General features: G+C 43.1%; 1 protein-coding gene across 3 annotated transcripts in view; it reads right to left on the bottom strand.

Annotated features, from left to right (window-relative positions):
• Positions 1 to 124: 124 nt before the first annotated feature.
• The window catches only part of LOC138970816 (differentially expressed in FDCP 8 homolog A-like), a 44,131-nt gene continuing 16,562 nt past the window's right edge, over positions 125 to 27,693 (bottom strand). Inside the window, exons 3-13 of one of the 3 annotated variants that reach the window (XR_011457080.1) lie at positions 22,472 to 22,578; positions 20,347 to 20,496; positions 18,944 to 19,088; positions 17,595 to 17,659; positions 15,956 to 16,058; positions 15,170 to 15,297; positions 8,317 to 8,430; positions 6,964 to 7,182; positions 5,910 to 6,019; positions 2,979 to 4,402; positions 125 to 2,938 (exon numbers count right to left, since the gene is read on the bottom strand). Coding sequence is in view for 1 of the 3 variants with exons in the window: in XM_070343344.1 (XP_070199445.1) it covers positions 4,330 to 4,402; positions 5,910 to 6,019; positions 6,964 to 7,182; positions 8,317 to 8,430; positions 15,170 to 15,297; positions 15,956 to 16,058; positions 17,595 to 17,659; positions 18,944 to 19,088; positions 20,347 to 20,496; positions 22,472 to 22,578 (1,214 nt within the window). In the remaining 2 variants the exon portion in view is untranslated. Of the gene's footprint in view, positions 4,403 to 5,909; positions 6,020 to 6,963; positions 7,183 to 8,316; positions 8,431 to 15,169; positions 15,298 to 15,955; positions 16,059 to 17,594; positions 17,660 to 18,943; positions 19,089 to 20,346; positions 20,497 to 22,471; positions 22,579 to 27,693 lie in introns of all 3 variants that reach the window. The other 2 variants (XR_011457079.1, XM_070343344.1) reach the window with 2 other exon arrangements.

Below are 27,693 nucleotides of genomic sequence, written 5' to 3' on the forward strand. Positions count from 1 at the left end.
CATAAGTGCAATAAAAATAACCTATGGTACACAATTCACACACACACAGACATACACACACACGCACACATACACACACTTTAATTTCGATGTGTGATCATTTTATTAAAAATCAAATCAGTACAAAGCGAGTGGATAATCTTGCATTAGTGAAACATGCTTGGACTTGAGACTACCTGAATGTCCATAAGTAACGGCTTACCAAGACATTTTGAAAGAAGGATCAAGTTGCTCCTTCTCCATCCTTAATCAGAATCACATCAAAAGGGGAACAAAAGCTCTAGAAAGTTTTAAGCGGCCTGATTGTCTTTTAATTTTAAACTCACTAGAATTGACCGTGTTTGAACAACAAAAACTCTGCTTATGTTCATTTAATGTCCGTTTCCCTTTCGCCATATTGTCCCATTGCTCAAAAATGCCGGTCGCAAAAAAATGAGCAACAACAATTAGAGACATGCTACCATGCAATGTGTGTGTGCATGTTGAGGTGTGATTAATCCACAGGAGCTTGTATCCAAGCGCCAGATGATCAAAGTATCCTTCTCCTTTATCCTTCCTGTAGGAGTAGGATACTTTGATCGACAGGCGCTTTGATACAAGCTCCTGTGCATTAATCACCCATCTGCACTTCTCAGTTCTGGCAAGATGACCGAGGTCTTTCATGTGCCACAGTAGTGACACAGGGTGGGGCATGGATACCATCTGAGTGTGTCCTTGCATAGATTCAAACCTGGGTTTATTGGGTGCTTTGTCATCACTTGTTGCCCTGTTTGGTCTTTAAAACAAAAGCCATGATCATACTTCCACCCAGAGATTCTTTCCTTTAAAAGATTTATTTTGTACACAAATCTAAGGTGAGATCAACAATCTCAGCTTTGCATAAAAGAATGATATGTTTATGTTAATATTTATGTTAAAAGGAGCTCACATGCAACTAAAATAATAGCAGATTGTTCCATTAATATTAGTTGACTAAAAGCAAGAAAACTGTCACACACACATGCACACACACACTCACGCACATGATTTATAAATTTAGTCTTTTTCTCCTAGATACACTGCTAAAAGGCACATGAAATACTTTAAAATTCAAAAGCACCAGTTCTGTATAAAAACCATATCAAGTCTCACACACACACACACACACACACACACACACACACATACATGTGCAGTTCAAAATACCATTTACCAAAGTACCATACTGCATCAATATACCTCAAATTACTTAAAGTGCAAAATCTTTACCATGCCCTAATACCACCCACATATCAAGCTCACACCAGTTCAAACATCAAAGGCATAATAAAACCCGTCAAAGTCTCATCCAACACATCAATAACTCAAAAGTGGAGCGCTTGCAGGAAATCAAAAGGCTCCTGAGAAAAGCAACTATTTCCCAATTCTTCCAGGCAACCTTGAAGTACAGTGGAACCTCTCTATCAAAACCTTCCGTCATAAGACTCCTTCTACTATAAAGCCTCATTTTCTCAGACGTTTTCGTCATTGTGTCACTATATTTGGTTTAAACAAGTTTATTCAGTAAATTTCATTAGAATATTGCCGCATACATGAAATAAGGAACATGGAGCACAACAAGGTAGGCTTATGAGCATACTCTTAAAAGCAAATGTCACTATATTTACCTCCATTATAGGACAAATCACACTTTCATTGGATAAGACCTCATTTTCTATCGAGACCTTCCCTTATTAGACTCCCTCTATTTTAAGATCTCATTTTCTCAGACAAAGGCACAGTGCAGCTCACAGCCTTCGTTTTGCGTTTTTGTTGCAGCTGAGTGCATTTACAGTTCCAAAATCCTCCTATGGTAGTAAAACAAATCTAAAACTACCCAACGACGACATCTGTGAAGCTCGACAGTTTCTTGTTCACGCGAGTGCATAAATTAACCTAGTTATTATGTGGTGTTTGGTCGGAGTTCGATTCAACTTGAGTGATTCCGGCCTCCATTTTGTTTTACACAAACTCATGACGTCTGACATAGTTTGCTTAGTGACGTGTCTTTTTGTGCATGATGTGGTGATCTACCTGATCTAAATTTAGATCCAAAAATAGGTCAAGACCAGCCGGGTCCGAGTACGAAATTAATTCGTAAAAAAATCGCAGTTCTTGATTCTTTGGGTGCAAGTCAATGAACTTGGTAGTTCTTTTAACGGATAGCTGCCTGAGGTATGACTTGACAAGTTCAGTACCTTAAAAGCCTGTCATTAATTGGGCGAAGTCGACGACGCAAAGTATGCTTCGTGAATCTGGCCGCACAGAGCTTAAAGCACTAAGTGTTTGGTAAAAAGACTTTTAGCTCAATTAAGGACCGCCTTTACAGTGTCACTAAATTTACCAGCACACGGCCATTCGATAACACCTCATTTTCTATCAAGATAGCACACCGCCATTGGATAACACCTCATTTTCTATCAAGATAGCACACCGCTATCAAGATAGCACACGGCCATTGGATAACACCTCATCTTCTATCAAGATAGCACACGGCCATTGGATAACACCTCATTTTCTATCAAGATAGCACACGGCCATTGGATAACACCCCATTTTCTATCAAGATAGCACACGTCCATTGGATAACACCCCATTTTCTATCAAGATAGCACATGGCCATTGGATAACACCTCATCTTCTATCAAGATAGCACACGGCCATTGGATAACACCTCATCTTCTATGAAGATAGCACACGGCCATTGGATAACACCTCATCTTCTATGAAGATAGCACACGGCCATTGGATAACACCTCATTTTCTATCAAGATAGCACACGGCCATTGGATAATACCCCATTTTCTATCAAGAGAGCACACGTCCATTGGATAACACCCCATTTTCTATCAAGATAGCACACGGCCATCGGATAACACCTCATTTTCTATCAAAATAGCACACGGCCATTGGATAACACCTCATTTTCTATCAAGATAGCACACTGCATTGGATAACACCTCATTTTCTATCAAGATAGCACACGGCCATTGGATAACACCTCATCTTCTATCAAGATAGCACACGGCCATTGGATAACACCTCATTTTCTATCAAGATAGCACACGGCCATTGGATAACACCCCATTTTCTATCAAGATAGCACACGGCCATTGGATAACACCTCATTTTCTATGAAGACCTTCCATGATAAGACTCCCTCTACTATAACTAGAAATAATGTTCTCAGACATTCTCTCCACAGTGTCACTAAATTGACCTCCATTAAGACTCCCTCGCTCTTTTAAGACCTACATTTATCAGACTTTAGGTCTTAAAAGCAGAGGTACCACTGTACTTAAAAATTGGTCCGTACATGTGGGATCCGAAAGGTCGGCCTGACCTTTATCTGGATTCTTGCTAAATCATACAGACCTTCATTTTGTTACGGTGCATCACATACCAGAACACATCAAAAAGCAGGAATTTTTCCCTCCACATGCACCCTTGCTGAAAGCAAGAAACTGACATCCAGAGAATTTGTGTCGAACACATGCATTAAAATATCATTTTCACTACAGAACCATACCAAACTATAGAACAAAGATAAATAGCAACCACCACATTCATCAACAATTATGCCTTACACTCTTTTACAGATAAAATCTTGAAAGACACCGATTTGCTTGGATAGCTGCACAGCAAGGCGTAGGCAAGAGGTCTATACAAAAGATAAAATAATGGTTTTCCCTTTTTATCATTCTTTGTAGCTTCTGCTCTGTTTACCTCAACATCTTACATGTTTCATCTTGTTATCACAATACAGATTCATATGAGATTAAACAGTTTCTCTTTCTTATTACGGCTGCTTCATCTTTAAACATCATCTCATTATGTGTTAATCCTCTGACACTATGAAAGACCACACTTTTTTAGCGTAAAACACGTTCACTACTGAAGGCAACATTCTGAGACAAAATTATCCATGTCATGATCACACAACCTTTAAAAAGGGTCAAATTTAACAGAAGGCCACAATGTCAGGTTTCTGGTCTCTCAGTCAAACTTTGAACTACAAGCCATAGTTTGGCTAGACTTTTCAACTTGTGCAAGTACAGTCCTGATCCACTTTGATATTCAGAACACCAACAACCAGTAAATGCACAAACACACTGCTGAACACACATCTTCAATTTCAAGGCAAATTGTACATACATTTCCCTGCGAAAACAGAATGCCTCTGCTCAAAAATATCACAGTTGCATTCTTAGCTACATCCTATTCATTCCTTGCACTCTTAAAAAACAGACTGTTTTGTTGCACTTGCACTCAGCCCTCAAACATTTTCAGAATTTGTTGCTTTCTGGAGGGTCAGCTGTCTTCTTGCTGTCGTTTCCGTCGACGCTCACATTTTGGACACATCACCTTCTGGGCAAAGCAGATTCTGAAACACAGCGGAAAAACTTACTGAAAGAGTGAACTGATGCAGCATGAAAACCTTTACGAAACTTTTAATTTAAAGATACATTCCTTCTTTTGTAAGTGATCAAGTTCATGTAGACCACCTGTGAGATCTTCCCTGGATTTGTACACACACACACACACACACACACACACACACACACACACTGGGGAAAAACAGTAATACAGCAGTCCCTGCCCCCCCTTAAACGGACACCTGCAAAACGTGGACACGGACACTCATTTTCGGTCCCAACAGCAGGTCATACCTCCAATATACGGACAGACCATCGTCAAATTTTCACCACAACAAAATCGATAACAGAGCAGTCCGGCTCTAGGTGCAAAGATCACAGCCGCAATGGCGTGACGACAGTCACTGGTAACTTGAGTGCACCTGTACCCATCAGGAGGGGGGGGGGGGGGGGTAGTTTTGGTCAGGAGTGGAGTACATGCGAAGATGCCAACATGAAACTGCACTGTGCTCTTTATTCTTGTCTGTTGGACGTAAACAACAGAAACCACAGTCGATGAAGGTCCTGAGCGAAAGAGAGTGAAAAACCGGCCACAGTTCTCAGCATCGTGTGTCTGTGTGTAACCTCTTTCATTGACAAGATACTCTTGTTTCCCCTCAGCCTTGACCAGTGAGTCGGTTGCCTAATCTGTGAACACTTCAGTTGTCTTGCTGTGTCAAAAGTTACGACACAGTCAACTGGTTTTGCTCTGAGTGAACAGTTGGAGCTGACCTCTCTGGCCACAGCCCAACAGTACATGGCTGGAGGGAGTGAGAGAGAGAGGGAGGCGGGGGGGGGGGGGGGGGGGTGGAGGGGTAGCTGGCTAAACTCTGTGGGGTGTCCGGTGTCACTGCATGTCAGCAGGAAGAGCATTGGAGAGAAATAGAGAGGTGTACTCTTCCACACAATTTCCAAGCATCAGTTGTCACGGCTTGGGGTAGGCATTAGTGAGGGAGAGTGGGAGCTGTGTTATGTACAGTGTATTTCCGACTGAAGAGTGAAAAGTCACTGCCATGCCACATGATCGGCATGCAGTCAATAAAGCCAGACAAGATGAAAATAAATTACATGATTATGACATGCAGCTCTATCTGCTGCTATTTATTCAAACTGGGTTTCAAGCTTATTCTTGCAAAGCATCTGCACACGCTCCTCTGTGCTGTGTTTGTGTGGCTGCTTTCGTATGTCAGTGCATGGTGAGTGTGTTCACTGCCTTGAGGATTTATTTTATCTCTTCTTTTCAACACTTTTCATACAAATCATTTTTACAGAACGTTTAAAGAAGTATTAGGAGTTTATTGTTTAGTAGCCACAAGAAGTGATTAGCATAGACTCAATCCTGTTGTTTGTGTGTCTCTGTGTGAGTGTATGGGGGAGGGGGTGGTGTGGTCACCCCTCCCGTGACCGGACACCTGCAATGTACGGACAGTTTTGCTATGGCCCAAGGGTGTCCGTTCATGAGAGGGACTGCTGTACCTGTGCATGACAGCAGAGCAGCTGGTGCAAACCACAGCAATGTTGTCAAAGGCGAAGAGTACTTCTTTGTTGGTGCACAGCTCACACACAAATCCCCTGGCCTGGCATAGCTGCAAACAATCGAAACACTTCTACATTAGAACCCACCTTTTATTAAGAGAACTGCCCCCTTGCCCCCTTGCCCCCATTTTCAAGTCCTTGCTTTTCACATTTTCTATTCACAACATGTGTAAATTGACCTCCATTTGAAACCCCTCCTCCCTTTTAACACGAAATTCTCACAGATTTTGGCTTGTCTTAGAAGGAATGTTGTCCATTTAGCTGCATACGTGTGTTCATGTTCTCAAGCCCTGAGACTGTCTCAACTTGGGAATCTTCATAATAAAGTTTGGACACGGAGGAGAGTCTGCCCAGAGTTGACTCTGGGAAATAAATCCCTCGCCGAACCAGCGATTGCCAATAGCGACAAACTGGTTTCAAAGCCAGCGCTGCTACCGACTGGGCAATCTCCCCACCCCAGGTGCTACCGACTGGGCAATCTCCCCACCCCAGGTGCTACTGACTGGGCAATCTCCCCACCCCAGGGCAGGTGGACATAGGTGTCACAAAATGAATTAAACAAAACAAACCCCACTCTGCACAGGAAGCAGCCGGGCTGTTGATTGGTTAGCATGTGTTGTAACAATCTCCCTGCCCTAATGATAAGGGCAAATTTACTTATTATCGACATAACTCATTTGACAATCTGTCTTGATGTGTTAAGCTCGACTGAGCTATCTTCCCGCCCCACTTTACTTACTATCCGTATTATTATAACCAGGCAATCCATTCAAGGAAGAATGAGTTTCAAGGAAATAAATTAGGTCCAGGGAGCAACACCCCCGGCCAGAGGCTGAAGCCTTTTGGCTTTGTAAATATGAATTTACCCCCCCTCTTCTGGTGAAAGATAAACTGTGCATGTAAAGAAGAAAAACTTTTTGTCCCTCTCACCCGGGTTAAAAGTTTTTTTCTTCTTTTTTGCTTTCGCGGAAATTTGGATTGCCTGATAACTGACCTGACAGTCTGTCTTGATGTGCTGAGCCCAGGTGGAGTGCACCTGCACTAGGTCAGGGATGAGAGAGTCGTCCGAGTCCAGCAGGTCTTGCAGTGAGTAGCGGTCAGAGCACTCGACGAAGTGAGGGCGTGAGGACAGCTGCAGTAACAGCTTGGCCTGCATGGCTGTCGGGCAGGCCAGGATATAGGTCTTCATCATCAGCACCTCTTCTCTCAGCATCTGAAAAAAGAAAGGTTATATTTTTGTCAGTGTCTTTCACAGTACATTTTCTTAAAAGTATGAAGAAGCAAAAAACAAGAATGGTAAGTTCATTAACTGCAACATCAGTGTTTGTCTGTCTTTCCACTTGAAAAACCTTTGGGTTGAAGTACCGGTGATTGTAATCTTTTGTTTTGTTATAAATTTAACGTTCCAATAACTTACCATTCTAGCTTTCTGAATCTTGGAATGTTAGCAGTCTTTCTCCTATTGGAGTAAAGTATGAAAGAAAGAAAGAAAAAAAGACAGAAAGAAAGAAATCTGAATCAGATAGACAGCTAACATAACAATAAAGGTTAGTTTATGGAATGTTTAGTTATAGACAAAACCAAACATTCATAACTAGTGGTAGCTGCAATAAAAGGACACCCTTGTGACCAAAAGAGTCCCTACATTGCAGGTGGGCTGTCATGACAGGTATATCTTGGATAAGAGAATGTTCACAGACAAAGGGACAATAGAAGGTGTCCTCTCATTGAAGGGGCCTCACATCACAGGTACCACTAATGGTCTTTGCGGTGGACAGGCGTACAAATAATAATACATGAACTTAGCTGAGTAGGTGTTGACTTCAATCTCGCAAGAGGCTTTCACTTCTTGCCATCTTGATGTAGAGATCGAAGAGAACGCCTACTCAGCCATGTTCCTTTCATTGTCTCATTATTATTTGTATGTCAGTCCAATATAATTAGAAGGACCATTAGGTCAAAGTAGTTGTGAATACTTCGTTTTGTCTATAATTAAATGTTCCAAAAGGAAAGAAAGACAGACAAAAGAAAAAAGAAGGATGGAAAAGAAGAACCTTAAAACAAAAGAAAGAAAGGAAGAAACAAAGAAACAAAGAAACAAAGAAAATAAGAAACAAAGAAACAAAGAAACAAAGAAAATAAGAAACAAAGAAAGAATTATTTCTTGTTTTCAAGCCTGAAAGAAAGTGCATGCTTCCATCATTGCCCTTTCTCGTATTTAATGCTGCCACTTCCCTCTGTTTCGATTCCTCTCTCTCTCACAGTGTATGAGAGAATCAGAAAAAAAATACAAACTACAGCCCAGCCCCTTCTGTCCGTATTAAACAACGTGAACTCAAAACATTACCTTTACGTCATTGAGTTGTTCAACATAGCTGAAGAGCATAGGGTTGATCTCCTGAACGTTGATGACGGCTTTCGTCATCATCAGCTTCAGAAACTGTTTGGACGCCCGGCACACCTGCAATCCACATCCATTCACAAATAAAACACAAGCAGAAGTCAATAAATCGAAAATTTTTAATTAAATTTTGATTTAATATAATATACTTACCCAATTCTTATGAATGCATTGACTTTAGTCCCACATGCTAGATGTCGAAAAACCTCTCAAATTACCTGCCCTTAGTAGGGTGGTAACCAAGCTAAAAGCGACGCCATAGCCGTTGCTATGGCCTGACCTTGCTCGGTTACCCATAACACCCTGCGCACCACGTGAGCGCCAGCATCCGTAATGTTCATTCGAGACTATTAGTCAAACAAACCCCCAAGGACATAATCCAGCGGGGACGGATGGGAGGGTATTAACTATAAGAATTGGGTAAGTATATTATATTAAATCAAAATTTAATTAAAAATTTTCGATTTAATCACATATTCTTACTCCAATTCTTATGAATGCAGATTCCTCCTAAAGGCGGAGGGAACTTACTTATGTCCTTGCAAGCACCTGCCCTGCAGCCACCAAAGCCGGCAAAGCACTGGAGCCATCCAGTCGCGTGCAAGAGATGTCACGAAGGTAGAAGCTGATGAAAACATCGTCTGACTTCCAGTAAGCTGTCTGCAAGACATCGCTTAATCGCCCTGAACGTAAGACGGCCACAGAGGACGCCCAGGCTCTGGCCTCATGTACTCGAGCTGATGTCAGAGGAAGGACTGAACGCCCCCCCCCCCCTCTCCTGAGAGAGCCACCACTCATATGCTCGTCTAATGAGGGTCGCCACCCATCTTGTAAGGGTCAATTTCGATATGTCCCTGTCATATTTCGTGTTCAATGAAATGAACAAAAGTTTTTGGCTTTTGGCCCTAACCAACTGAGTGCGAGCCAAGTAAGACTTCAAGGCCCTAACTGGACAGTTAGCTAAGTCCGGATCGTGCGAAGCTAGGATAGTCCCAAGCGGGGGGACTCGGACCACGGGCGGGGATTGGCCTGGCTTTTGATTTTTCGCGAGAAAACCAGGCCGGAAATGAAGCGACATTGAACCATCGCGCTCAAACGCGATGTCTTCCGACAAACCCGACAAGGCATGTATCTCACTGCCTCGCCGAGCAGTAGCCAGAAGAAGCAGAAAAACCGTCTTGCGTGTTAAATCAGTCAGGCTAGCAGCCTGCAAAGGCTCAAACGCCGCAGACCGCAAAAATTCTAAAACCAAAAATAAGTCCCATGCCGGGACAGAGGTCCGTCTCTGCGCTTCCTGGAGAGCGGCCCCTTTGATCACACTAGCAATCACTCCGTTAACGTTAATCAATCTGCCTATCTGTCTCAGAGTAGCAGATATAGCAGAACGTCGGACTCTCAAAGCAGAGGCCGAACTGCCCTGAGCGGACAAAAAAGAAAGATGATTTGCCACCTGTAACGAGCGCGGGGCCACAGCATTGACCCCCGCCTCCCTACACCACTTGGCCCAGGCAGCCCAATGGCAAGCATACACAGACGCAGTCGAGGACCTATGCGCCTTAAAAACCAAATCCAGCGTAGAGTCTGAAGCGCCAGATTTCCGCAGTTCCGACCTCACAGTCTCCAAACGTGTAGGCGCAGGGCCTGCGGGTCTCTGTGCGGGATGCCTGTTCTTGGCTGAACGAGCTCTCCCCGCACTAGATTTAGAGGGATCGGAACTCCTTTTGCCAACAACAGCAGATCTGGAAACCACTGCTGGGAAGGCCACCAGGGGGCTACCAGCAGCAGGAGCTCCGGACGATCCAGCTCGGCTTTCCTCACCACTCTGCTGAGCAGAGGAAAGGGAGGATATGCGTAGGCCTGAAGGCCGCTCCACGAGATCTCCAACGCATTGCTTGCCCAAGCTTCCGTGTCCGGAAAGGGAGACACGAAAATGGGAAGTCTCTTTGAAAACCTCGTTGCAAATAGATCGATCATGGGCTTCTCCACCTGTGCCCACAGGCGTTGGAGCGCCCCATGAGTGATCGTCCATTCGGTGTGCAACACCTGAGAGGACCTGCTGAGCGCATCCGCCAGAGCGTTGAGCTTGCCCGGCAGAAACTCTGCTGAGATCATGATCCGATGCGAGTGGCACCACACCAGAACCTCGCACGCCCTGTCTGACAGGGAAAACGACCGAGCTCCTCCCTGCTTGTTGATGTAAGCAGCGACAGTGGTATTGTCCGTGTGCAACCGGACATGTCTGCCGCCCACCAGAGGGAGAAACGCAAGCAAACCGAGGGAAACCGCCTCCAACTCCAGGCGATTGATATGCCAAAGACGCTGGGCCTGAGTCCAAAGACCGGAGGCCGCCTGGCCCCCGATGTGAGCCCCCCACCCAGCCATTGACGCATCCGTAAATAGGTCTATGTCCGGAGGGGGCAGAGAGATGGGAACCCCCTGAGAGATCCAGTCTAGGTCCAACCACCGAGCAGTCGCGTGACTGAACCATCCCTGCGTGGGGACGATTTTGTCCCAATCCTGCGAAGCCGGCTCCCAGAGAGAGCTGAGCGCAGCCTGGAAAGGCCTCTTGTACACCCTCCCTAAGGGAACCAGAGTTGCCATAGATTCCATTTGGCCCAGAATCGAGGTAAGGACCCTCACCGAAGCCTGCTGGCTGCCAGCCACGGCCAAAATGAGAGCATGAAGCTTCTGAATCCTCTCCTGCGTAGGCCGGACCGTCCAAGCGACAGTGTCGAACGCCATACCGAGGTAAACAAACCTCTGCGAGGGAGTCAATTCCGACTTCGCTTGGTTCACAGAGAACCCCAGGCTCAGAGCCCGGTTCAATACTACCTGAGTGTTCAAGTGGCACACTGATTGACTCTGACTCAGAATCAACCAGTCGTCGAGGTACGTCCGTAGACGAATACCTCTTTGCCTGATCAGCGCGGCCAACTGTCTGATCACCAAAGTGAAAACCCACGGGGCCAGGGACAGCCCGAAGGGCAGAGCCCTGAATTGAAAGATCCGATGACCCCAGCGGAACCGGAGCCACTTTCTGTCCACTTGATGCATAAGGATATGAAAGTAGGCGTCCGTCAAATCCACCGAAGTCACCCAATCTCCCCGGCGTAGGGCCTCCCTGACCGAAGCTGGTGTTTCCATACGAAACTTGATCTTCCGAAGAAACTTGTTCAAGACCGAAAGATCGAGAACAGGCCTCCAGCGGCCCGACGCCTTGGGCACAACAAACAGGCGTCCGTAAAACCCCGGCGAGGAGTGATCCACAATCTCTTCTATAGCCTCTTTGGCCAAAAGAGACCTGATCTCTGTCTCTATGGCCACTCTGGCCTCTTGGCTGGCCGGAAAACGAAAGGGAGGAGGAACCCTGGTCAAGGGAGCCTTTTCCCCCTCCCACAACAGCCGGAATCCCGATCGCACCACCCGTAAAATCCATTGGCTGTGCACTAACGCCTGCCACATGGAAATGGCCCTGGTGGGGCCCCCCGCCACCACAAAAGTGGGGGGAACAGGGGTGATGTGATCGGGAGAGCCTCATTGGGGGGAGGGCTTTCGAGCCCCACCCCTCCCCTTCCCGAACGAGGGTTTCTTAGGATAAGGAGCACCCTTAGCTGGTGCGGCCTTATCTCCCTGTTCCTTAGGACGAGAGGAGTTGTGCTGCTTCTTGTTCCAGAAAGGCTTAGAAGAAGACTGAGATTTCTTTGGGATTTTAAACGAAATCCCAACGAGATGTCTGTCTTTAGCCTCCTGAACTTCCCGCTGCCTTGCATCCAGGGCTACTCTACCCAGGAGAGAGCCCTCAACAAAAGGCGAGGAACGAAGCGAGTCCACAGTGGACTGCTGGGAAAAACCTGCTTGAGAAAGCAGCAAATCACGCCGTGAAAAGACAGCATGAGCATACAGCCTCGCTGAAATGCTCATCCTCTCAGAATTCACCATCCCCAAAGCAGCAAGCAGTATGGAGATGTCACTGGCTGAGGCGTCTTCCCTGAGTCTAAAAGGCTCCAAAGAGCCAGCAACAGCTCGAGTAAGAGCTCGGAGCAAAGACTCTGCCATAGAAGCCAATTCAAGATCAAGACGCCCAATCTCCTCCAGAGAAGAGAGAGAAGCGTCCGAGAACGAGACCCCTTCCTTAGCAGAAGGTTGCTTTGGCAACAAGGCAAGCAACTCCGGCGGAATTGGCAAAGTTGCCCTCGGCAAAGCAAAAGTCTGAACAAAGTTCCTTGACTTCACATTCCAGTCCAGCTTTTTCTGCACTAACGGCGAAAAAGCAGTGGCCTGCGCGTTTGACGCTAGCCATGGATCGGCTGAAGCAGGCGCTGTATCATGAGCATGCAACAAAGGGAAAGGAGTTGGCGACAGACCGCTGCCCTGAGGGGCCGGTCGAGCCAAAAGTTGCGACATGTGATAAGCCACGGCAGGCGATTCCACAAAACGAAACGATTGTGAACTCTCCTGCGAAGGCCGAAAATCATTCGCCGCGGATGGTGGAAAAGAGACATCCTGTCCTGAATCCACCACCCCCTCCGGAAAGTAACGAGCTGCCACACAAGCCGCTCTTCTTATGGCTTGCCTAAACCCAAAAGGCAAGGCTACACACTCCTCATCTTCCACAGAAGAATCCGAATCCCCAGCCTCTACAGTATCACTGTACACAGGAGGGGAGACAGGAGCAACAAAAGCGTGACCCGATCCCGCTTGCCACCCACCATCCCCCCCCTGCCCCACAGGGGTAGAAGGGTAGACAGTAGGCACAGAGGCCCGCCAAGAAGGCGGGGGGGAGGGGGCCACCCAACAAAGCCGCGCCAGGCCCATTGTCGGTAGACCGCTGACCGGGCGCTTGGCCCCAACAGTCAAAACCGGTCTGGCCAGTTTGAGCTACCCCGCCCGCTGCATGCGGTGGGAGTTGGCTCGTAGCTGCAGCAAGCGAACCCTGCGAGGGGTAAGACTGAGTGAGAGGCGAGACCGTGAAAGGCCGCCCCCACCCGTCAACCTGCTGTAGTCCCGTTGCCCCACCACCCCACCACCCCTGCTGGGGAGAGGGGCGGCTGCTAGCAGTGGACAATAGCGGCACTGACTGAGACGCCAGTCCAACAGCGGACACCCGATCATGCCCGGCGGGCGAGAAAGGGTGAGCCGCTACACCAGCCCCCACCCAGTCCCGCCCAGTGGGTGGGAAAGAGTGAGAAGCTGACACAGCCCCCTGCCCCCAGTGGGACAAGGTGGGACCAAGCCCAGGCTGTGACTTACCATGCCCCCTCTCTCCCTCTCCCACAAGGGGAGAGAGCTGACTTCCCACTGCAGTGTTGCTAAAAGCAAGCTGAGCGGGAAGAGAAAGAGAGGAAGCAGACCCCCTCTCCTTACGGAGAGAGTGTTCGAGCGCAACCGCAGCACTACCAGAGGCAGAGAGGGAAGGCCCGAACTGGTCAGGTGCACCAAGCAAGTGCGCAGAAGAAATGGCCGCCCGGCCACCCCCCCCATCCGCAGGAGTCGCCGGAGTCGACGACGACGACGACCCCAGCCGAGCCAGGGAGGAAGGATCCCCTACCGCCGGAGGCAGAGGAGGGACCCCAGAGCGAGACGCAAACTGTTGAGAAATAAAATCAAACAATTCGGACTTTAACGAGCCCAGGGCTGAAGGCCCCGGCTCCTCACCCCCATCAGGGGACGCGAGCTGTGAGCGAACGGAACCCGTCCTCGGAGGGATAGGAACATCAAACGAAGTGCTATTTGACGGATCTTCTACCCGCATAATAGGCAAATCAACGCTCTTGGCTTTACCCTTAGCTTTAGCTTTCTTAACTGGGCTAAGAGCCTTGTCGCCTTCCAGTCTCGCACTCAGTTTAGCTTTGTTGTCGGCCATTTTAAGACCGGCGAAAACAGTCACCCAGAACAAAATTATCTGCGTGCGTGTTCAAAACAAAGCTATCAACATTTACATTCCAAACGTAAAAAGGAAAGATCTCACCCAAAAGGTAGACGGACAGGTAGACCCCCAAGAACCGGCTAGTCTCACGGACGAGCAGGCATGTGAAGGCCAAAAGTGAGAGCGAAATTCGGACACGTCCACCGTGTGTTGTCGAAAGTCGAGAATGAACATTACGGATGCTGGCGCTCACGTGGTGCGCAGGGTGTTATGGGTAACCGAGCAAGGTCAGGCCATAGCAACGGCTATGGCGTCGCTTTTAGCTTGGTTACCACCCTACTAAGGGCAGGTAATTTGAGAGGTTTTTCGACATCTAGCATGTGGGACTAAAGTCAATGCATTCATAAGAATTGGAGTAAGAATATGTGATTAAATACATGTACTTGCAACCTACATCATTTTCAAAGAATCAAACAAAAGCAGAAATCCCCGAACTCCTGCAACCTACTTATATGTTCACAAATCAAAGTAACCCAGATTTTGCAGGACACATGCATTCCAGATATGTTACAAATCAAACACAGTAGAATTGCCTGAAACACCTGCAACCTACATATGTGTTCACAAATCAAAGAAAACCAGAATTTGCCAAACACCTGCAACCCATATATGTCACAAATAAAACAAAAAGCTGAATTCCCCAAACACTCATAACCAAGAAATGTCACAAATTAAACAAAAGCAGAATGCCCAAGTCTGGCTGTTGCATGATTGAAAATTGCATTGAAGCCTTGGCAGTGATGTGTAATGCAGAAAAATGTATTGTAGAAAATGAGACATTGATTTTATACTAGGTATGCTCTGAGAAGTATGTGGAACTCAAAAGCACAGAATGGTACAAACTGAAACAAATACAGAGGTAAAAAAATATACCTTTCTCTTTTCAAAGTCCCAGTTGAGAAGAATCTGAGCAGGGGTGTGCATGAGGTCATTCCAGTGACACATTTCGCAGTAGTAGCGACCGTTGTACTGGCATAGTCTCGGTTCCACTCCGTCAGCAACTGTACAGATGTAAGAAGAGAGACTGAGTACAGCGGAACCCCGCTTTTGGGACCCCCCCCCCCCCCCCCAATTTAAGACTCCCTACCTGCAAACACTCTGTTTTCTAGACTTTTTTTCTTCATAACCTCTGTAAATTTAAGCTGGCAGTCTTAAAAATAGAGGTTAATAGACTGTGTGAACATAAAATCTTGGGAAACAAGGCCTTAAACAGTCATGTTTCACTGTCTCAGTGATTTCTGAGGACTGGAAAAGCTTCATGCACCAAACTCTTAAACTGATAATGTTAAAGCAGTCAAATACTATAAGGCAAAACTGAATATAATAAAGAAGAATTGTACAGTACAACAATTTTAAATAGCTACCAAAATCTCAGAAAATCAATATAATGTGTATATTCTCCAGAAGGAAAATCTTTCTCCAGTTTCATGTCTTTGAAGATTGTGTCCCACATGCCACAACTCATGCTGAACAGCTATTTTATTTTTAGCATTTAGTTATCAGTTTGGTCTGTGTTTGTAGAAACATTTGAAAAATAATCCAACTCAGTTTTCACATTCATTTTCGTCTGAATATATTTTGCATGCTCAAATATCAGTCAATACTAGTAACTACCTTTCGAAACAGTCTCAATTATAACAGGAAGAAAAGAATGCCTACCTGGGATGATGGTCTTGCATTCAGCACACCTGGAGTCCTGAGCAGCCAAACCTCTGGGATTTCTGGGGCAGATTTCCATGATGAAAGTAGGGTTTTCTCTCACCTTCACAAAACAGAAATGTTTGAGATTTTGACACAATTGCCAAATCACCAAAATTTGCAAGACCTCTTCGATATCTGAACATCTGCATCCAAAACACAAATAAACTTCTTTCTTTTTTTAAAATATCTTGATAATGCTACAAATGGACATAAAAGTAACACCTGAGCAAAGGAAACAAATAATAAACACACATTTGCGCAACTTATTTTTCATATACGATTGGCGTACCTTCAGTTCTGACTATCATGTGTTTACAACTTTGTTACAAACTTAATTTGCTTTTTGCTTTTAAAAGAATAAGATAATAAAAACCATTCTGGTTCCAATCTCTTACACTACCCAACCCCTCCCTCAACCAAACCATAAGGACTGGGTGTCCGAGTGGTAACGCACTTGCGCTCGGAAGCGAGAGGTTGCGAGTTTGACCCTGGGTCAGGGCGTTAGCAATTTTCTTCCCCCTTTCCTAACCTAGGTGGTGGGTTCAAGTGCTAGTCTTTCGGATGAGACGAAAAACCGAGGTCCCTTTGTGTACACTACATTGGGGTGTGCACGTAAAAGATCCCACGATTGACAAAAGGGTCTTTCCTGGCAAAACTGGTTAGGCATAGATAAAAAATGTCCACCAAAATACCCGTGTGACTTGGAATAATAGGCCGTGAAAAGTAGGATATGCGCCGAAATGGCTGCGATCTGCTGGTCAATGTGAATGCATGATGTATTGTGTACAAAATTCCATCTCACACAGCATAAATAGATCCCTGCGCCTTGAGTCCGAGTCTGGAGATACGCGCGCGATATAAGACTTCATATAACATAAACCCTTGGTCATCAAAAGCACACACACAAAGTTGTATCTGCAGCTCTGTTTAAAGGCACACTCCTTCCCATGGAAACAATTAATTAGACTCACTTCCCATGGAAACAATTAATTAGACTCACTTCCCATGGAAACAATTAATTAGACTCACTTCCCATGGAAACAATTAATTAGACTCCTTCCCATGGAAACAATTAATTAGACTCACTTCCCATGGAAACAATTAATTAGACTCACTTCCCATGGAAACAATTAATTAGACTCACCATCTCAGATGTGGCCAGGCTTTTCCATGATAGAAGACCATCCCTCCAGTTAAACACATACCCAAAATCAGCAGCTTGGGTGCTTTCTATGCATTGTGGGAATTCTTTAATGTTCTTGTGTCTTCACTGACACCAGTGGCAATCTGTGTGAGTAATTCATCAACAAATTCTCATGCTGCAAAGGAAACGGTCTGAATACAGTGGGACCCCCCCGACCTCAAAAAATCTGAGAAAATCAGGTCTTAAAAAGGAGGGAGTCTTAAAATGGGGGTAATTTTTACAGAGGATATGAACAGAAGGTCTTAGAAAACAGGGTCTTAAAAGGGAGGGAGTCTTAAATTGGGGGGTCTTAAAAGGGGGGTTCCATTGTATTGATTGTTGGCAGTGCCCAAGAGGAGGGCTGGTCGTATCCCGTGTAAAAGGCTGCAACAGGACACTTGTTTTCACACTTACTTTCACCATGGCACAGTTGCGTGTAATCTGTGTGGCGCACTTGTCATGGCACTTGAAACCACAGTCTGCAACGCAATTAGCACAGAAAGAGATTAAGTATAATGAGGACATCAGGAGTTTTCCCTTCCCTTCTATTTTCTCCAACCATTCACTCCCACATCCATACCCAGGCTCTTTTAATGCAGATATTCCTGGAGTCAGAGCTCATACCGTAATACATGTGTGTATTTAGCTCTCTGAAAGTCGGGCTAAGGCGTGAGAAACTTACTATTATTTTCAGTGCACAAAATTCCTCAAATTAAACTGTTTACGCCACAAACAAAAAGGTGTGGTTAAGGTAACAGAGCCACAAAAAATAGGGTAGGAAGGTAGGCAATCACTTTTTTTTTTTTTATTAACTTTTTTTTCTAATGTGTACAAATTAAACCTACTTGACAGGGAAATAAGTGTGCGACTCGAGCGCTGTCGCTTTCATTGTGTTTTCTGCACTCGGTTTTTTTTGGTTTTGTTTTTGTTTTTTTGACAAATGTAATAAAAAGTTATAGGGTCGGCCCCTAAAAATAGGGTAGGTCGGGTTACCGTAACCACACCTATTTTTTTTTTTTTAGGCCTTACACCAGCATTTCACATTTCTAACAATTCACCTGTTTTGATACTGTTATACATGTACTCCCTTTTAGGACCCCCACAAATGAGAAAAGAAGCAAGTCTTGAAAGGAGAGAATCTTAAAATGGAGGTAAGGTTTCTGACACTATGACAAGACAGTTTGAGAACATCAAGTCTTAACATAGAGGGGATCTTAAAATGGAGGTAAGGTTTCTGACACTATGACAAGAAAGTTTGAGAAAATCAAGTCTTAACATAGAGGGGATCTTAAAATGGAGGTAAGGTTTCTGACACTATGACAAGAAAGTTTGAGAAAATCAAGTCTTAACATAGAGGGGATCTTAAAATGGAGGTAAGGTTTCTGACACTATAACAAGAAAGTTTGAGAACATCAAGTCTAACATAGAGGGGATCTTAAAATGGAGGGTCTCAAAACAGAGGTGTCAATGTCATTGTCATGCCAACAGCCCCAAACCTCTCACATTGACCTTGATAATTTTGGCCCCATCTTCAGGGCTGATGTGCACAAGAAAGTTACCAACTAAGTGGAAACCAGCCGTGGAGTCAGATTGGTTGAAATTGATTTTTCTTTCTCCGGGCTCATCAGACCAGGCATCTATTTGTACCATGAGTCAATGGTCATCTTTGAAAACGACACACAACCAATGAATCCGACCTTGCAGCTGGTTTCCGCCTAGTCGGTAACTATTTTCTGCACATCTGCCCAGGTAAAAACTCTCACCTTCACATCTCCTCCATTCCTGCACAAGACCCCAAATGAGGCTGTTGCACTTCTCACAGTAATACTTAGAGCTCCGACTCTTCTTTCGCTGCAGTCTATGTCCCAGCACTGTTACCACGTTGTTTTCTTTCGTTTCTGGTGCATCCTGAAAGAGAGAAGGAGAAGTTTTGTATTAAGAGAAGGAGAAGTTTTGTATTAAGAGTACGAGAAGTTTCTTATTAAGTTCAAAACATCACCACCTTCCTTTTGCTCTGCTCATGTTATCATGTTTTCCTTTCAGGTGTCAGTAAGTGGAAAAAAGAAATCTAGCATAGCCTGTTAAACAATATCAATTTCCTACTTAGCGACAAGCATATATATATATATATATATATATATATATGGTGATGTGAATTAACAAGACCTATGCATGTCTGATGGACATCTTTTCATTAAAAAACAAAAGCAAAATGTTTACAAATTTCATGCACAATTGTTGTCAAATTTTAACTGTCGATCAGTAAAACCCCAGGGGCTCACATCCATGAGAGGTGGCATAGGACAAATGTCCTGGACAATGCAAAAGTGATAGGACATTTGTTCTGAACAAAAATAAATCAATAGGACATTATTTTGTTTGCAACAAAACGTAAATTTAATTAGACTTGAGACTTGAGTTTCTTGTCACAATGGTAACACACACACAAACATTCATCGTTTCGGCGGCATGTTGCTTTTTCGTGAACCGACTTGGAGCGTTCAGAGTTGCGACGCTTGGAAGCTCTTCTCTTTAAAACGCACATAAAGTCCCCAAGTTTCGTCTGCTTGGAGAGACACATCGCTTCGCAAAACATTGATAAAATAGCAAATCAAATTACTGTAAATTGGAAAGTACTGACAATGTCCGGATCAAATGAAAGTATAAACGGACAATGACCACTTTGTGACAAAACAATAGGACATATATGTCCTCTTGCATGAAAAAATGTATAGGACATTTGAAAAATATATCCGTGTATGTCCGATGTTCAACGTGGATGTGAGCCCCTGGAACCCCTTTTTAAGACCTCCAAAAACCTGGAAAAACTCAGGTCTTGTGAGGAGGTAGTCTCAAACGTAAAATAGAGGTAAATCTAAAAAGGTTATGAACAGAACATTTGAAAACGAAAAGTCTTGAAACAAGGTAGGCATTTAAACAAAAAGGCAGTGAAGGGGGCAGTGTTTTAAATTATTAAAAATAGAGGTAAATTTACAGATGTTTATGAGCAGAAAATCAGAGAAAGCTTGGTCTTAAGCAGGGGAGGCAGAAAGAGGGGGGGGGGGGGTTGTGGGTGGGTGGCAGGGTTCATTTTTACTCCCAATGTCTTTTAAAAATGTGCAGCCCTGTCCTTGATAAAAGAGACATATGTTTAAACTTCACTCACCTTCATCTCTTGCAACTTCAACCTGAGATGTATCAGTGTGCGCACAAGGCAGTTCTGCCTGTCGGTCCCAGACATGGCTTTGCGGATGAGGTCTTTACAGTTGTCTATAGCTATCTCCAGCTCTTCTGTTTGACTCAAGCCAAAGTGACCCTGCAAGCAAAACCCACAATAAAAAAATTAAAAAAACAAGAATGGTAGATTATTGGTACGTTTCATTTATGACAAAACAAAATGTTACATTTACAGTATGTCGACCAAGTGATCTTTGAAAGTAGACAGACAGACAAACCCTTATGGTCTGGGTGGCCGAGTGGTAAACGCACTTGCCTCGGAAGCGAGAGGTTGCGAGTTCGACCCTGGGTCAGGGCGTTAGCAATTTTCTCCCCCCTTTCCTAACCTTGGTGGGTTCAAGTGCTAGTCTTTCAGATGAGACGAAAAACCGAGGTCCCTTCGTGTACACTACATTGGGGTGTGCACGTTAAAGATCCCACGATTGACAAAAGGGTCTTTCCTGGCAAAATTGTATAGGCATAGATAAAAATGTCCACCAAATACCCGTGTGACTTGGAATAACAGGCCGTGAAAGGTGAATGCTCGCCCTAATAGGCTTGAGGTTTGCTGGCCGATGTGAATGCGTGATATATTGTGTAAAATATTCCATCTCACACGGCATAAATAAATCCCTGCGCCTTGAATCCGTGGTTGAGATATGTGCGTGCTATGAATTGCATAAATCAAATAAAATAAATAAAAATAAATAAATGATAAAGACAATGAACTTATCCCAAAATTGTCGACAAAACTTGCTTGCAAAGATGCTGGCGAGGCAATCAATAATATATTCAATAAACACAATAATAATCTGAGGGCTGACAGAAAGCGTTTTGAGTGTTTTCAGACTCTACGGAACCACATCAGCATTAAGCCCTTACAGCAACACAAAAACATAAGAAATCAAAAAGCGCTTTGAGCACACTCTTCTTTAGTACTAAGGCAACAAAAAAAAATAGGCGTGGTTACGGTAACATAGCCACAAAAAAAAAGGGTAGAAAGGTGGGCAATCACTTTTTTTTTTTTAAACTTTTTTTTCTAATGTGTACAAATTAAACCTACTTGACAGGGAAATAAGTGTGCGACTCGGGCGCTTTTGCTTTCATTACGTTTTCTGCCCTCGTTTTCTTTTTTTTTGTTGTTGTTGACAAATGTAATAAAAAGTTATAGGGTCGGCCCCTAAAAATAGGGTAGGTCGGGTTACCGTAACCACACCTATTTTTTTTTTAGGCCTAAGGAATCACACAAACATTTCGCCCTGCCAGCAGCAAGAAGCACAGATCATTATGCTATTTCTATTTGCTCACTGCCGGTTCATGTTGATATTCATTTCCTCAACATGTCAAAAGTCATTTGCTAACTTTGCTAACAGTCAGCATATTAGAAATAATTTATATTGTAATTCAATCAAGTTGGCGTTTTAATGAAACAGATCCTGTGATTGGTCAGAATGCCCCATCTCATTAAAAATTGATTGTCGATGTACACTCGCTAAATAAGCCAATGACCACCTGCTGGTGAGGCGCATTAATACAACCTCAACTAGTCTCGGTTAGCTTTGAGGGTCATTTTACAAGTAGGAAATATCAAGGCCAACGAAATACCGAGACCATAAGTTATGTGTAAGTTGATGCATGAATTCTTCCGGACTACGTCAGTCAATTCCAAAGATCGCTTTTGTGATGAAACGAGTTTGCTGTCACGAAACCCCGTCCAAAAAGAAGGGAAAATGTATGTGAAAGAAAAAAAATACTGGCGCAGAGTGATAAGTTAGAAACACAGACATATTTCTTGGGACTTGACCCTTGTAGGTAGGTGGACTGAAAGTAGTGTGTGAACAGAACAGAACCAATTCTGTCTGTTTACAACCACATGAAAGCAAGAAAGAGATCGTCGTCAGATTGAATTACAATAACATTAACATGCTTCCATTTGAAACTTCGAGGTGTCATCGTGGATTGACACCCTCCCAAAGCCTAGTTGAAGCCCGACAAAGGCTTTGGTCGGGCGTCAATCCACGATGACGACCTCGAAGTTTCAAATGGAAGCATGTTAATGTGTAAATATCACATACCTCGGGATGAGAAAAGTGATCCTCTGACAGACCCAGCTCTGCTAAAGCCACACAATTGTTGTCCTCTACGCTTAAACTTCCCTCGTTCCACTGTTCACTCGACTGAGCTGCAAACCATGCGCACAGAAATGTTCAGTAAATAATAATAATGATAATAATAATAATGATAATAATAAGGCCAAATAAAAATATTTGGTTTAGGATAACCCAAACGACCCTATTTTTTCCCGCCGACCCTAAAACTTTTTTTTCATTTCTTAAAAAAACCAACTTTTGGCACATTTTGCGAACCATACCGAGACTAAGGGAAGTAAACTCATTAAAAATCGACGAATTTAAGAAAATCAAAAATTAAAAGCCGACCTATCTTTTTTGGTCACGTTACCCTAAACCAACATATATTTTTTATTTGGCCTAATAATAATAATAATAAATAGCTTTCTATAGCGCGAGTCCCAGCCATTTTTCCAGGTGCTTTACAATTTCATTCTAAAACAAACAACCAAAAATGTAACAAGCATAGACACCAAAAACATTAAATATATCACTTTATATTCAACGACCTGATTTCATAGAGTAATATCTATTAGAGCTGTGTACTCTGTATGAATTCCCCTACCGGTTTTAGGGTGTCATACAAGTATGCTTCTTCTTCATTGTTCATGGGCTGAAACTCACACCGCTTTTATGTGTATGACCGTTTTTACCCCGCCATTTTGGCAGCCACACGCCGCTTTCTGTATAAACCCACTGAACTCTGACATGAATTACAGGATCTTTTTCGTGCGCACTGTCTTGGATCTTGTGTTTGCATGTACACACGAAGGGGGATAATGCACTATAGCAGGTGTGCACATAAGTTGACCTGGGAGATTGGAAAAATCTCCTCCCTTAACCCCCCAGGCGCGGCAGGCCGGGATTCGAACCCAAGACCTTCCACTTAGCTAAAGCCCTTTCGCTCCGTATGATGCATTAAAACATCACCGGAGCCTGGCCTTGTTGATTCCCTCTTTAAAAACACAGCTGAGCAATCTACAGCTACATTAATCGTGTCCAAGTATTTTCTTTCTGTGTATTGTGATAACCTAACGATAGTTTCTTACTCAGAAAAAGAAATTACAAGAGCTAGGAAACCTGAAATGTTGAACGAAACAGCGCGTGTCGTTTTTAGCCAAGAGTTCAACACGAAAGCCCTGGTTCCTACACGGCTAAAAATAGCCTGTACCACGTGACTAGCTAGCTACGGCATCCTCTGCTGGCAGAGGGTTGAAAGGGGGGGGGGGGGGGGGGGGGGGGGGGGGGGGGGGGGGGGGGGGGGGGGGGGGGATGCACACTTGAAAATTACATTTCGCCTAGAAAAGCTTTTTCTTTCCGTACATGTCAGTTACGTCTGAAAGAGGAATGAATTAACTAACTTTGCAAAAAAAACATGAAGTTGATTGATGCAGTGGCTTGTTTTTAAGTAGTTATGGAAGTGTGAAAACGCCGGCGACGACCGCATGCGCGGGACCCGATTTTACTTGTAAACAAATCAGGTGTGCTGCTGTACACATGCCGTGCCGCTTCAAATGTTATGCAATTGGATTTACACTCAGCACACAAAAAGAGAAGACTTTGCTCTTTCCGTTGATTCCGTGGCCAAAAGCGCGCGGGGCTCGGGATATTTTTTTTTTATTTCAATCACCCACGATCAGATTCTTTGTTCATTTATCTACCAATCCATATGCTTGTTTTAAAATACACTATAAGAAATACGACGATAACGAGATTTCTTAGACCCCCCCCCCCCCCCCCCCCCCCCAAAAAAAAAAAAAAAAACCCAAACAAACATCGCGTTGCACGGCCTCGTGTCAGGCATATTCTTTTTAAAATTTACGATTTCCATCACCCGTAAACTATTTATATATCTGCACATACATGTGCTTTTATTGGCATACGATTTAATACTACGACAGTACGAATTAACGTGTTTTCGGCGACCACCCCTTGTTCGCTGTTCACCGGATGCTTTCGTGTACTCAACTATGGGCAATTCCAACGTAACTGACGTGGCATTCACACACGTTTAACTTAACCCAAACTTATAAGAAAAACATTTATTGATCCCACAATGATGTTTTGCAATCCAACTCTGGCCAATGTATGTATGTATGATGAGATCTGGTAAAAAGTATAAAAAAAACATTTTACTGCGGCCATTTATAAGAGCGTAACTGACGTGGCAAAAATTATCACTTGATTTCAGATGGCTACATACAAATCAGAAATTCTGTGAAGTGTTTCAAGTTAGACTCTCAAACTTTTCTGTATCTAAGCATGAAATACTGTGCTTGAAAATGGCATAAAAGCATAAACCAAGAAAATCAACAGATCTTCACAAATTTGAAATGAAATTGTAACTGACGTGGCGGCTGTGAACGTAACTGACGTGTCCTGTGAAAACAAAAACGTAAAATCAGTTGTAAAGCTTAATGAAAACAAACTGAACACATAAAATGGATTGTTTTGACTTTTAATTAGAAGCAACATGAAAATTGAACATATCTTTCATTCATACTTATGATTCCAATAACAAAAATTCAAAATGTTCCAACGTAACTGACGTGGCATTCACACACGTTTAACTTAACCCAAACTTATAAGAAAAACATTATTGATCCCACAATGATGTTTTGCAATCTAACTGTGGCCAATGTATGTATGTATGATGAGATGTGGCAAAAAGTATAATTTAAAACATTTTACTGCGGCCATTTATAAGAGCGTAACTGATGTGGCAAAAATTATCACTTGATTTCAGATGGCTAGATACAAATCAGAAATTCTGTGTCAAAGTGTTTCAAGTTAGACTCTCAAACTTTTCTGTATCTTAGCATGAAATACTGTTCTTGAAAATGGCATAAAAGCATAAACCAAGAAAATCAACAGATCTTCACAAATTTGAAATGAAATTGTAACTGACGTGGCGGCTGTGAACGTAACTGACGTGTCCTGTGAAAACAAAAACGTAAAATCAATTGTAAAGCTTAATGAAAACAAACTGAACACATAAAATGGATTGTTTTGACTTTTAATTAGAAGCAACATGGAAATTGAACATATCTTTCATTCATACTTATATGATTTCAATAACAAAAATTCAAAATGTAGACTTTCTTTGCTACACTAAAGAAAAGATTGAAATCAAAAATGACTCGTCAGGAAAAAAATAAATTAACAGAGATTGGTACTATTATCATTACTATGAGAACTAAAATGAATAAGCATTTTGTAAACTGAAATTAACTTTAAAACCTGAGAAAATGATGAAACGTTTGAAAAAAAAGGATGTAGTTGACGTGAACTCGCTAATTATCCATCATAACTACAACTTCAGCAAGGATTCTGCGAGATTGCATTGCACACTGACTGGAACACTGACAACCATTCTCATGAGGCTTTGCTGTCTGATCAAACAAGAACTTAATAAATCCAGTAAACTTCAACAGTTTCGTCCATCACAGCTTAAATTTTATGTGATCAAAAAGTCTTCCAGTTTTCAAAGACCTGTTTCTCGTCCATCACGGTAAATGTAACAGAAAGTCTTCCTGTTTTTGAAGGTTTCTCAAATCTTTTATTTTAGAGTTGAAAACCTGTCCTGAATATCCTTCACAGATGAGCATGTGAACTTTCCACAACCTTGGAGTTCAACTGGCCCAAAGAACACATTTGTGTGAAAGACTTGGTCAGAATCATCTTTTTTTGGCCAGTAAAAATGCAGCTCTCCATCTTCAGACATTTGATGAAGAAATTTCATTGAAAAGAACCCCGATTTCTTTCCATCGCCAAGAACTCGACCAATGTAAAACCGATCAACATAATCAACTGCATAGTATTGTTCAGGTTTTATTTCTTTTTCGTGACAGAGATTTCCTTTCAGTGCTTTTTACACTTTCCGACTTTCTTCTTTGTAGCGTCCACTTCTTCCTGCATCTTTTTTGTTGCTCCTTGTTTTTCTCCTTGACTTTATCTTTTGCTTCTTCAGACAAACGTTGTCTGTACAGCTGCATGCGCTGCGCTGCTGTCTTTGGTGGCATAGCTCAATCTCAAGAAGATAAAATATAATTTGTTAGTCACTTGGAATGCTGATGATTCAAGAGTAGGCTGGATTTTCTTCCATGGATACATTGTTGAAACATAGTCTGAAACTAACTCAGCATAATTTATTTAAATGTGAACAGATTACAAACTAAAATCTGCTCTATTTCCATGTCAATTATGTTCAAGTGCCACGTCAGTTACACCAATGCCACGTCAGTTACATTGAAATGCCACGTCAGTTACATTGAAGTGCCACGTCAGTTACAACAAATCTTGGTACATTTAGGCTTTCTATATTCCTTGGGTGAATATTCAAGAATACCCAAAATTTTGATTTTAATGTTCCATTCCTTAGTTCAGGATTAAAACAAACACTATCAAAACGTAACTGACGTGTCTTTCACCTGGAGTGATCTTTCCTATCCAATTTTGCCAACAATAAAGCTAGCAAATCTAAACTAAGTATGCTTTATTGAAAGGATAGACTGTCTGTCCTCTATTGGAGTGAAAAAGTTTTAGAAAAAAAACTATAAGATGGTAAGAAAACAGTTTATGTGACACCCACCTTTTCTCTGCTCCTCCATATATTTTTACAGCTAAAAACAAAATGGCTGCCATCAAGGGAAATCACTCAGATGAAAAGTTCAAAAGCCAAGATATCTGAAGCTGAGTTATCTGTTAATTATACTGTAGTAAGAAATCAATCCTAACTTCAATATGAAATTTTACTCCAGGTGATCACTTTTTGTTGGAATTGCCCCTATACTGCGTGGATTTCTATCGTTGTACAGCGCGTGTGTCAGAAGCAGGCCGGCCTTGTGCAGAAATGTACTCGCTAGGCTGTGTTGCCGCGGTGTGTATTCTTAGTGCTTTGGTCAGTCGTCTTTTAAATTGAAGGACCCATGTTATTAAAAAAAAAAAAGCACTCTCAAGTAAAAAAAAATCTAATTGAACATTATTTGAGTTATAACATGTTTTTTGATGTTACTAATTAGTACAAATCGGCTGCGTAATCAATATTTCAACAAGAAGAGCAAACGCTCGATCGAGTCACTTTCGCAGTTCTGAATATTATATGAGGCATCAGATGGACAGGAAGAAATTGCTATTCACAACACAATACAGATGTAAATAATTTGATG

This window comes from Littorina saxatilis, linkage group LG7 (genome assembly GCF_037325665.1).
Source record: "Littorina saxatilis isolate snail1 linkage group LG7, US_GU_Lsax_2.0, whole genome shotgun sequence".
Taxonomy (NCBI): Eukaryota; Metazoa; Mollusca; class Gastropoda; order Littorinimorpha; family Littorinidae; genus Littorina; species Littorina saxatilis.